This window comes from Mixophyes fleayi, chromosome 3 (genome assembly GCF_038048845.1).
Source record: "Mixophyes fleayi isolate aMixFle1 chromosome 3, aMixFle1.hap1, whole genome shotgun sequence".
Taxonomy (NCBI): domain Eukaryota; kingdom Metazoa; phylum Chordata; class Amphibia; order Anura; family Limnodynastidae; genus Mixophyes; species Mixophyes fleayi.
The window spans coordinates 136,450,597-136,464,012 of NC_134404.1; the positions used below are offsets into that span (position 1 = coordinate 136,450,597).

Below are 13,416 nucleotides of genomic sequence, written 5' to 3' on the forward strand. Positions count from 1 at the left end.
CTGAACCACTAGTCATGAACACGGGCCAGGGCCTAAGCCGTTCCTTGCCACTCCGTGTCGTAAATGGCATATTGGCAAGTTTACGTTTCTCCTCAGATGATTTTAATTTTCTTTTTTTTGCTAATTTTAGTGAACTTTGGCTTTTTGGATTTTACATGCCCTCTACTAGGAGATTGGGCATCGGCCTCGGCAGACAACGTTGATGGCATTTCATCGTCTATGTCATGACTAGTGGCAGCAGCTTCAGCATTAGGAGGAAGTGGTTCTTGATCTTTCCCTACTTTATCCTCCAAATTTTTGTACTCCATTATACAGCAGTACCACTGGACTTATATACTGCAGGAACAGTGAACGTAGTTATATTGCAGTACCACTGGACTTATATACTGCAGGAACAGTGAACATAGTTATATTGCAGTACCAATGGACTTATATACTGCAGGAACAGTGAACGTAGCTATATTGCAGTACCAATGGACTTATATACTGCAGGAACAGTGAACGCAGTTAGATTGCAGTACCAATGGACTTATATACTGCAGGAACAGTGAACGTAGTTAGATTGCAGTACCACTGGACTTATATACTGCAGGAACAGTGAACGTAGTTAGATTGCAGTACCACTGGACTTATATACTGCTGGAACAGTGAACGTAGTTATATTGCAGTACCAATGGACTTATATACTGCAGGAACAGTGAACGTAGCTATATTGCAGTACCAATGGACTTATATACTGCAGGAACAGTGAACGTAGTTAGATTGCAGTACCGCTGGACCTATATACTGCAGGAAAAGTGAACGTAGTTATATTGCAGTACCAATGGACTTATATACTGCAGGAACAGTGAACGTAGTTAGATTGCAGTACCACTGGACTTATATACTGCAGGAACAGTGAACGTAGTTAGATTGCAGTACCACTGGACTTATATACTGCAGGAACAGTGAACGTAGTTTTATATTGCAGTACCAATGGACTTATATACTGCAGGAACAGTGAACGTAGTTATATTGCAGTACCACTGGACTTATATACTGCAGGAACAGTGAACGTAGTTATATTGCAGTACCACTGGACTTATATACTGCAGGAACAGTGAACATAGTTATATTGCAGTACCAATGGACTTATATACTGCAGGAACAGTGAACGTAGCTATATTGCAGTACCAATGGACTTATATACTGCAGGAACAGTGAACGCAGTTAGATTGCAGTACCAATGGACTTATATACTGCAGGAACAGTGAACGTAGTTAGATTGCAGTACCACTGGACTTATATACTGCAGGAACAGTGAACGTAGTTAGATTGCAGTACCACTGGACTTATATACTGCTGGAACAGTGAACGTAGTTATATTGCAGTACCAATGGACTTATATACTGCAGGAACAGTGAACGTAGCTATATTGCAGTACCAATGGACTTATATACTGCAGGAACAGTGAACGTAGTTAGATTGCAGTACCGCTGGACCTATATACTGCAGGAAAAGTGAACGTAGTTATATTGCAGTACCAATGGACTTATATACTGCAGGAACAGTGAACGTAGTTAGATTGCAGTACCACTGGACTTATATACTGCAGGAACAGTGAACGTAGTTAGATTGCAGTACCACTGGACTTATATACTGCAGGAACAGTGAACGTAGTTTTATATTGCAGTACCAATGGACTTATATACTGCAGGAACAGTGAACGTAGTTATATTGCAGTACCACTGGACTTATATACTGCAGGAACAGTGAACGTAGTTATATTGCAGTACCACTGGACTTATATACTGCAGGAACAGTGAACGTAGTTATATATTGCAGTACCAATGGACTTATATACTGCAGGAACAGTGAACGTAGTTAGATTGCAGTACCACTGGACTTATATACTGCAGGAACAGTGAACGTAGTTATATTGCAGTACCACTGGACTTATATACTGCAGGAACAGTGAACGTAGTTATATTGCAGTACCACTGGACTTATATACTGCAGGAACAGTGAACATAGTTATATTGCAGTACCAATGGACTTATATACTGCAGGAACAGTGAACGTAGCTATATTGCAGTACAATTGGACTTAGCAGGACAGAGCACAGGACACAGCACCAATGCACTGAGCAGGACAGAGCACAGGACACAGCACCACTGGACTCAGCAGGACAGAGCACAGGACACAGCACCACTGGACTCAGCAGGACAGAGCACAGGACACAGCACCACTGGACTCAGCAGGACAGAGCACAGGAAACAGCACCACTGAACTCAGCAGGACAGAGCACAGGACACAGCACCACTGAACTCAGCAGGACAGAGCACTGGACACAGCACCACTGGACTGAGCAGGACACAGCACAGCACAGCACCACGAGAAAGAAAGAGCAGGACAGAGGACACCTAACACACCCTCCCTCTTCCCTGATCAATGCTCGAGTGAAGATGGCGGCGGCAAGCGGGGAATATAAAGAATCCGGATCTCGCGAGATCCAACGGCGCGATCCTGACGTTAAGCCTCGTTTTCAGTTCTGCAATCAGCGGGAATACCCGAACAGTGCTCGGATCGGGCTCGGATCCGCACTGTTCGGGGGTGTTCGGATTGCGATAATCCGAGCCCGCTCATCCCTAGTTATACTATGAAAGTAAAGATTTATTTATTGACTTTATGAATCTTCTTAATGATAATGAATGCAATCTAAGAGTAACTATTGAAATGAGCAAAAATCAGATACATTTTTTGAATCTCACAATTAAGAGAGATCGAGGAGGTAGAATACTGACAGATATGTATCGCAAACAGACAGCAACAAATGCATATTACACTGTTCAAATTCGCACTTTCCAACAACTTTGAAAAATATTATCATCATCATCACCCTTTATTTATATAGCGCCACTGATTCTGCAGCGCTGTACAGAGAACTCATTCACATCAGTCCCTGCCCCATTGGAGCTTACAGTCTAAATTCCCTAACATACACACACACACAGACAGACATAGACTAGGGTTAGTTTTGATAGCAGCCAATTAACCTACTAGTATGTTTTTGGAGTGTGGGAGGAAACCGGAGCACCCGGAGGAAACCCACGCAAACACGGGGAGAACATACAAACTCCACACAGATAAGGCCAAGGATGGGAAATGAACTCATGACCCCAGCACTGTGATGCAGAATTGCTAACCACTTAGTCACCGTGCTGCCTAAAACATTCCCAAAGGCAAATTTTTAAGAACAAATAGGAATTGTTCAGAATTGCATATCTTCAAGTAAGATAACAACTTCAAAATAGAGGTTATAGTAAAAGATTTATTAAAAAAGCCATCCCATTGATCCAAAATGGGAAGCTTCATGTGGATTGTTCTGATTGGCTATGATAGGATAGAAAAAAGGTGATCCTGAGACTCCTCAGATGTCTGCCTTGAAAAAGCATTAAGGGAAACCTAGTTGGCATGTCTATGATTTGTGAGAGGGTCTGAACAATATGTGAGATAGAACTTTAAGTTTAAGGGAGAGCAACACACCTTATGGTAGCTAAGATTATATTACAGGTTTTCTGGCCCCAGTAAGCTTAATTAATTACAATAACTTCAGCTGGTATGCATGAATGAATGATACTGTGTCTGAAGCGCATGGCTTGGTATTCAGTGAGATATATGAGATAAGTGAATAGTACACGAAGGAATTATTATTATTATTATCCTTTATTTGTTAGGCGCCACAAGAGTTCCGCAGCGCCGTACAATGCACAAACAATAGACAGTACAGGGTAAAATATTACTGAGCAGTAAACAAAAATACCAAAACTTCGGAAGCTCCAAGCAGGTTGATGCAGAAGAGTAGGTAAGGACACAGGAGGGAAGAGGGCCCTGCTCGAATGAGCTTACATCCTAAGGGAGGGTGAACAAGACCCAGGTACAAAGGGGGCCAGATGATGTAAAGGAGAGAAGAGGGGACGGGAGGAGGGAGGGGAGAGCGGGTTAGGAGGAAGGATGGTAGGAATAACTTATTTGGATAATAACTGAGCAGGTCAGCACAGTACAGGACTGAGACGCTATAACCGGCAGGGAGGCTAAGCCCTCCCTGCCTTAAATACAACCACCAGCCAATCAGAGCTTTGTCCTGAAACCATACTCAAGTGCAGGCTAATAAATAAACTAAGACTATTATTCAGCCTACAGGCTGTGAGGGACCCTGCGCTTGCGCTCGGCTACTCAGATTGCCGGGGCGCCACAGAATTCATTTTGGGTTCCGCCCGTTGCCCTGAATTCGCGGAAGTGACGTCCCGGTCCTCATGGAGACGGCCGGGATGTCAGAGAGAGGTGCAGTGAGTCACGGCGATGCCCGCGGCAGCCGTGGCTCTTAACAGGAAGAGACATCTATATTGTTTTTGTGGATATAAAAATCTGTCAAAAATTAGAATGCTGCTGTATATCTTTCTTCCTTTTTTATTTCTGTTTTTCTTCTTTTTTTGTCTACTCTCTCTTTGTACCATTGAAATAGCCATAAAAGGCAAGCTTCCATTTTGTGCCTTTGTGCTAACTTTACAAATCTAACCATTTTAATTGTGTGTTTCAAGGGATAATCACAGAAAAGGCATATTAAACTGTACAGATTTGTTGTTGTGTTAAAGGCATAATAGCTACATTACTGTATGATATGTTTAGAAGGTATTATATATTAAAAAGAAAATTTACATATAAATGTTTTACATTTTTGCCTCACTTGGTAAAGGATTAGCACTTGATGACATCAAAGACTATTACAATGTATTTAATAGTGTATCTACTTTATTTCTTAAAGTATTTAGACAAGATAATGTATGTAGTATGAGCTGATGTTAATTAGTTGATGGTGTCTGTTCTGTTGTTGGTCATCATGCAGGCCAAGTCTGTGTGCTCCAGAGGTGTCAGGTCCAAAGACGCCATGGGTTTACCACAGGCATGTCTCCGGTTCCCTTTCAATTTGGCGTTCTTTTAAATTTCTGCCACCTGTTATAATTTCTGCTGCAGATATACATATAGATATAAAATTAGCTATTTGATAGAGTGAAATATTTAAGTATAGAGAGATACACAGGCATAACATGTTTTAAACCAACACAAACAGAATATACAACTACACATGTTGTTAGCTTTTAGTGTTTTTTTGACTATTTGATATTACTTAGGAATATATCATTTTAAAATGTAAAAATCACATATCTTAGGTTACGTTTGTGCATTGAAAAATAATAACAGAAGGGTTTTATTGCCAGAATTTTGTATGACTACACAATTTAATTGGTGTATGTTTGCCTACTCACCTCTTTCTTATTTTCGCTACTGTTCTGTGAATGGGAGCCACAGTGTTGACCTGCTTCCAGATACATTGTTTCGCCATTGCGGATTGCTGGCAGGTAGTTTGGTGCAGCTTCTCCACCACGAGCGGCACTAGAAGCTCCACTTCTTCTGCTTTGTGGTGACTTGGCTATGCCCAAGGTCTGATTAAGGCTCATACACCTGTAGCGCCCCCCCACCAATGTTTACTTTCGTATTCAGCAACAAAAAATATCATACTGCACATGCACAACAACCAATCAATGCACAGTGCTATATATTGACGCTCAGAATATAAAATAAGGCAAATATCTGGAACTCATCTATGAATGTTCATTGAATATTCAGGCAAAAAGGAATACTCCTGAATATGAAAATTGAGGAGTGTTCTCCAGCATTCAAATTTAGACAGACTGTGTTGTTCGCTTTAGTTGTTATTCCAGCTTTGGCTACCTGCTGTTTTCTCTTGTTTGTACCCCTCACCAAAGCTGCACTATTAAATGCCCCCCCTCAGTTATTTCATTATTCCCCTATTGTTTGCTATCTATAGGGGACGTACACGTTGGATGGTGACTGCTAAAGATCACATGTTTGATGTATACACACAAGTGGTTTTTGTGTAAGTTTAATCACAAAAAGGGAATCATGGCTCTAATTGACACGGGTATCACAGAAAAAAGAAATGTATTTTTATTTTATTTGCAAATTATTGAAATACACTTATACAAATATATTGTTGCTCTATTATTTGTTTTTATTCTTCTCTTCTACATATGTACACAACATCAATGAGTTATGAAGAATACCTTTTTCACTGATCATCAAATGTAAGTTTATTCCTGTTTATCAATTTGTTTGTATTTGAGAGGTAAATAGCGCAGGATTGGTTCTTAGTATTTCTTTCTCAAATATTTTAGTATAGCTAACCGATCATAAATTATAGCATATCTGCCATTTTAGTGTTGAAGGGAACAGAACAGCGGCATAAGTACCTATGCCCACATGTGTTCTGCCAGCCAATCAGTAAGGAGAATATTGAAAAGCCTCCCTCACTTGCAAACATACGTTCTGCAGGCTTTCCACATGCAGAGTTCCAGGCCATGTCAGGGGCATGGACCATCTGTGCCCCAATATGTCCATAATGCAGAAAGAATTGTGGCCTATAGAGCTGACAAACAGTATCTATGCCAAAAAGTGGGCAGCAGACACTCCATTAGTGCAGCTTCAGTGCCGGTGAAGCAACCAACGCAGGAGACAGTCACAGATTCTTGCAGAAATTAGGAGAGATTTTGCTAGACATTAACTATTACAAATAGCAAAATATTAATGAATAGTTTTATCTGGACCAAGTAGTTATCCCAGTATAGATGATAAAGTATTATATATACTAATGTTGGTTGTAATACCCTTCACACAACAAGGTGCAACACATGTTATGTGATAGTGATGTTTCAGTATTAGGATTACATGTGTGATGAGCTATGTTTTGAGTTTATTACCTACAATAGAAGATATTTTCATTAACTAACATCTATGCAAGTGGTGTAGAGGTATTAAGAATAGAATGAGCAATGGTGAACTAATGCTCCATGTGAGGCTTATTTTTTTCTGATTTGAATTAGGCCCTTAGTCTTCAGCTGATGCTGACCATGTGCATCCCTTTTTGAACATAGTCTACCCATCTTCAAATGGCTACTTCCAGCAGAATAACACGCCATATCACAAAGCACATGTCTCAAGATGGTTACACAAACATGGCAATGAGTTCACTGTATTCCAATGGCCTCCACAGTCATCAGACCTCAATCCTGTAGAGCACCGTTGGGATGTGGTGGAATGGGAGATTGTGCAGCCAACAAATCTGCAGGAACTGCGTGATGTTATCATGTCAACATGGACCAGAATCTCCAAGTAATATTTCCAGCACCTTGTTGAATTCATGCCACAAAGAATTCAGGCTGTTCTGTGGGCAAAGGGGGTGCAAAACAGAACTAGAAAGGTGTACCTAATGAAGTAGCCACTGAGTATATAAATTAGAGATGCTCGGGCTCGGTTTTCTGAAAACCAAACCCACCTGAACTTAGTTGATCTGAGTAGGCTCGCGAGCCGGCTCGGTACTTTCGCACGTCCTCGGATCTGAATTGAGGCAAAACGTCATTTTTGTGTTGTCCGATCTCGCGGATTTTAGATTCTATAAGTACCTCCCTCCCAAGAAGATCCAGCGCCATTGTTTACATAGAAACAGGGGTAGCAGTGTTCTTGTCACTCTCCATTCTCAGTGACATTGCTCAGTGCCATTGCTCAGACAGAAACAGGAGGGGTAGCAGTGTTCTTGTCACTCTCCATTCTCCAGTGCCATTGCTCAGTGCCATTGCTTATACAGAAACATGGGGGTCAGTGAACATCTCTAATATAAATACATATCTGTAAGGTGTATTTCTTATATCTCACCCACTTGACCCCTTTAGAAAAGAGAATTGACAGAGGGCAAGTCCCTAGTCTGCCATTCCCATATTTATATCTACTGCCTCCTCTCTTAGTTATCATATTTGTACCACTGTTCTCTCATGGGGCCTGATTCATTAGGGATCTTAACTTGAAAAACTTCTTATTTAAGACTCCTGGACAAAACCATGTTATAATGCAAGGGGTGCAAATTAGTATTCTATTTTGCACATAAGTTAAATACTGACTGTTTTTTCATGTAGCACACAAATACTTGATAGCTTATTTATACACTGAAATTTAAAGTTGATATTTGTGTGCTACATGAAAAAACAGTCAGTATTTAACTTATGTGCAAAACAGAATACTAATTTGCACCCCCTGCATTGTAACATGGTTTTGTCCAGGAGTCTTAAATAAGAAGTTTCTCAAGTTAAGATTCTTAATGAATCAGGCCCATAGTGATCAACCATGCTAGTAGATAACTTACCAGAATTGCTGTCCTATTGACTATTTTGATCTGCTAAAAAGAACTTATGTAAATGAAGAATAACAGTGCAATAGATTCTACTGCAATATGTTTATCCCATTAATATTACATGTTAGCCACTAATTAAGGTTAGCATAAACAACACCATAGCACATAGCAGTCTATTAAAGCACTCACATTTTACATGATTTAGAGTTAGCTGTCATCATACAACTGCATATTAGTTTTTGATCAGCTGGTCTATATACCACCCATTACTGGACTGATCAACATGTCTTGATTATGCCATTCACCTTGTATATCAATAAAGGTAACCATGTAGAGAAGTGCCCAACGAAGAGTGGTAGTTACTGTCTCTGTACCAGTCATAAACAAATCTGCTACAAGATGGACCATGTTGTCTTCATTGTATGTAGATCTGGGGTCATTTTCTGTCTGAAAGCAGGGATTTTAAATTATAGCAAGGTTGATAATAAAGGCAACAATGAAACAACAGTAAATGTTTGAAACCATATTAAAATAATAAATAAATAGAAAACAAACAAGCAATAAAGTTTAATCTCATTAAAATAAGTATGCAGCTATCAACAATTACCTTGGAAATCTGAGTCAAATAGTAATCAATGATGTCTCTGTCCTCTCCAGGTTGGCTGCTGTGTATTGTCCTATGTTGCTTGACCTCATTCCGGATGAACGAGCACAGAATATGAAAGTACTTGAAAGCCTTCTGGTGTGGCCCAGGGAGCAGACGGAGGAGTGTCGGTACCAGATCATAAATCTATAAGAGACAGTATGATAGAGAATTCATTGACAATTGCTGCTCTAAACAGACACTCATGTAGTCTGTCCAGTTTGAGAAAGAATTTCTCCCAACTATGTCCAAATAAATAGTGATTTTGTTTTTTTCTAGACTATTGCTACACTGTTAGTGTGAAAGTAAATAAATGTTTTTGTAATTTAAATAACTAAACGAGTTAGAATGTAATCTTGTGGACGCGTTGTGCTGCTACTGGTTGGCCATGGGTAAACTGGGGTGCGAAATCTAATGGAAACCCTTATTTTCTTCAGGTCAAAACTTCAAAGAGAGTGAAGGGTTTTGCTGCAGGGAACCCTTAGGTCACACTCTACTGGCAAATCTAACTAGGCAGATGTTGAATAATATAATGGCGTGACGTATGTGGGGTAAGACGCGTGTGATTTCTACACTAAGTGGGGCTTTCTCACAAAGTGGACGAAAATGCACAGTTAGACAACACAGTTGGACAAACATTGGACTACATTGGATTATTCCCAGGAATAAGCTACATCTGCCAGTCTATTTCTGCAATACTTGGCTATCTATACGGAACACTGCAAAGAGGTAATTCTTTAAAATCCCCTACCTTTTATGCTTTTACTCTTTTTTTTTTTCAAAATGTTTTACCAAATTGCTTTTCTTGGTCTCTTTTCATGGCATTATCTTTAGAACTGTATCATCTTTCACCCCTCCACCATCACAAACATTTGTCCACATTGCACCTGCATTACTCCACTCACCTCTAGTTAACACCCATGAACTGTTGTCCTATTTATTATCTCTAACAAGTACAGTCTCCACCTGTTGCCAGAAAATAAAAAGTCACACATCTTACAATCCCCTTACCTATCTTTCTCTTTCTCTGCTTCTATTAGCTGGTGATATATCACCTAATCCAGGTCCCCCACACTCCTCACACAAACATACATCAGAACACTACCGCTCTATAGCAAACCTCAAACACATCACCTGCCTTCTCTCTCTTCCAAAGTTCTTTAAATGTGCCCTTTGGAATGCACACTCTGTTTGTAACAAACTTACCTCCATCTACCTGATCTCTTCCTCTCAAAAAAACTCAACCTTCTGGCAATAACAGAAACATGACTCATGCAATCAGACACTGCCTCACCTGCAGCGCTTTCACATGGTGGCCTCCAACTCACCCACACCTCCAGACCTGAAGGCAGACAAGGAGGTGGGGTTGGACTACTTCTCTCTCCACAGTGCACGTTCACAGTTCTACCAAATGTCCCATCACTCACGTTTCACATCTTTTGAAGTACATGCTATTCGCATTTTTAATCCATTCTCTGTACGTGTTGCGGTGATCTATCGTCCCCCTGAAGCACACCAACAATTTTTTGAGGATTTCTCTGCATGGCTCCCTCACTTCTTATCTTCAGACATCCCCACCCTCAGTCTGGGTGATTTCAACATCCCCATTGACAACCCACCTTCCAAAGCTGCTTCCAAACTACTCTCTCTAACCTCCTCACTTGACCTCTCCCAGTGGATTGAATCATCTACTCATCAGGATGGCCATTGCCTTAATCTTGTTTTCTCTAGACTATGCTCACTTTCTAACTTTCTTAACACACCCTTCCCCCAGATCATCACCTTATCAGCTACACGCTCACCCCCACTGCTCTAACCTCTCTACTGTCTAACTCTACCAAGCCTCCTCATACCCGCAGAAATCTTAATTCTATAAATCTTCAACAATTTTCCACCTCTCTCCAACACCTTCTCTCCCCTATCTCTACATTCTCCTCCCCTGAGATGGCAGTAACTCATCTTCACCAAACCTTAGCAACAGCCATTGATCAAGTGGCTCCAGCGACACTACATACTACAGAGATAGAAATGTCAGGTATGCTCTTGTTGGCGGGTGGGAATATTATTAACTCTGTTTTAGAAAGATTAAGTTTGAGTTGACGAGAGGACATCCAAGATGATATGGCAGAAAGACAGTCAGTTACACGGGACAACACAGATGTCGAGATATCAGGAGAGGATAGATAGATTTGGGTATCATCCGCATAGAGATGATACTGAAAGCCAAAGGAACTTATTAGATTTCCAAGAGAAGCGGTATAGATAGAGAACAGCAGAGGACCTAGCACCGAGCCTTGTGGTACTCCAACTGATAGGGGAAGCGGAGCAGAGGTGGCTCCAGAGAAATTAACAGTGAAAGAGCGATTAGAGAGGTAAGATGAGAACCAGGATAGAACTGTGTCTTGAAGACCTAAGGATTGCAGCGTTTGTATGAGAAGAGAGTGGTCAACGGTGTCAAATGCAGCCGAGAGATCCAGGAGAATTAGGAGAGAGTAATGGCGTTCAGTCTTAGCAGTGATCAGATCATTAACAACCTTGGTCAGCGCAGTCTCTGTGGAGTGTTGAGAACGAAAGCCAGACTGAAGCGGATCCAACAGGTTGTTTGCGGAAAGAAAGCGTGTGAGGCGAGTGTAGGCAAGTCTCTCTAGAAGCTTGGAGGGGCAAGGGAGCTGAGAGATGGGACGGTAATTTGAGAGAGAGTTTGGGTCGGAGTTATGTTTTTTTAGAATAGGAGTAATCACTGCATGCTTGTATAGTGATGGAAAGATGCCAGTAGAGAGTGAGAGATTACAGATTTGAGTTAGAGGTGAAATGAGCACAGAAGACAGGGATCTACCAATTTGCGAGGGAATAGGATCAAGAGGACAGGAGGTAGAGTAGGAAGATAAGAAGAGCGTAGAAATTTCCTCTTCATTTGTGGGGTCAAATGAAGAGAGGGTGTCAGAGGGTAGTGGGAAGGAATTGAGCTGATGGCTTGTTGAGGAAGAGGATACCATTTCTAGTCTGATCTTATCAATCTTGTCCTTGAAGTAGGAAGCAAGATCCTGAGCACTGATAGTAGATGGAGGGTTCAGGGTGGGAGGATTGAGAAGATGATTAAATGTATTGAAAAGGCGTTTGGGGTTAGAAGCCTGAGCATAGATAAGAGATTGAAAGTATATTTGTTTTGCAGTGTCCAGAGCATTTCGATAGGAGTGGTAGACAGAAGTATATGTGAAGAAGTCATTAGAGCTTCGAGATTTACGCCAGTGACGTTCTGCTTTACGGGACAGTTTTTGAAGATTTCGTGTTGCTTTGGTGTGCCACGGTTATAAATCCCACCCCACAAGCTCGCTGCCTAGGTGTAATCCTCGACTCACACCTATCCTTTGTTCCCCACATTGACTCTATATCTAAATCATGTTACATACATCTAAAAAACATTTCCAGAATTCGCACATATCTCACACAAGACACTGCAAAATCCTTAATTCATGCACTTATCATCTCCCATATTGACTATTGCAACTCCCTCCTTACTGGCCTTCCCAAAAACAGACTCAAACCCCTACAATCTATTTTGCACGCTGCAGCAAGATTGATTTTCCTTGCAAATCGTTATACCTCTGTTGAATCACTCTGTATGTCTCTACACTGGTTGCCTGTTTTCTACCGAATCCAATATAAAATACTTTTACTAACCTACAAGGCCATCAACAAAGCTGCACCAACATACATCTCCTGTCTTGTGTCAAAATATCTCCCAACTCGGCAACTCCATTCTGCACAAGATCTGCGTCTCTTATCCACACTCATTACATTCTCCCATTCCCGGTTACAGGACTTTTTTTGGGCTGCACCCACTCTATGGAATTCTCTCCCTCACACAATAAGACTCTCCTCTGGTCTACAGGCTTTCAAGCGTTCTCTGAAAACCCACCTCTTCAGACAAGCTTATAATATTCCTCAACCACCCTCTTAGCCTCACTACATTACCCTATTTCCACCCGTTATACAACTACCCCTTGACCAACATTGTTGTGTGACAGGATCATTTAGCTTATGAGTCACTTTTACGTTTGCAGTCTGGCTGGGCCGACTGCAAATGTAGACAACCTCATGTGTCAAACTCCCATTGTCCAATAGATTGTAAGCTTGCGAGCAGGGCTTTCTCACCTCTTTTTCTGTTTTACCCAGTTTGTTTATTAGTTTACTATGTTTGTCCCCAATTGTAAAGCGGTACGGAATATGTTGGCGCTATGATGATGATGATGATGATGATGAATGGTGGTCAGGTACCAGTCTGAGGTCAGGGCTTGTAGCACAGAGTCAGAGTCAGTATGGTAAACAAAAGCATTGAACGCACTCGCTCCATCCAACTCTTCCTTTCAGCCTGTGTAAACATCTCCTCCTGCTTTGTGTTTAACAACACCTTTTCACCTCATTAAAATGAATGCAGGAAGGGAATCGAATTGCTTTCTGTTGATATCTCCTCATCTATTGACTTGTCCCTTCCCTTTTTAAATAAAAAGTTAAAAATAAATACTGGAAG

General features: G+C 41.0%; 1 protein-coding gene across 2 annotated transcripts in view; it reads right to left on the bottom strand.

The window, feature by feature from the left end:
- Positions 1 to 13,416, bottom strand: part of LOC142144041 (cytochrome P450 2J5-like) — a 39,795-nt gene that overhangs the window by 18,520 nt on the left and 7,859 nt on the right. For both annotated transcript variants that reach the window (XM_075202403.1, XM_075202402.1), the window contains exons 5-6: positions 8,850 to 9,032; positions 8,548 to 8,689 (exon numbers count right to left, since the gene is read on the bottom strand). In XM_075202403.1, coding sequence (XP_075058504.1) covers positions 8,548 to 8,689; positions 8,850 to 9,032 — 325 coding nt within the window. The remainder of the gene's footprint in view (positions 1 to 8,547; positions 8,690 to 8,849; positions 9,033 to 13,416) is intronic.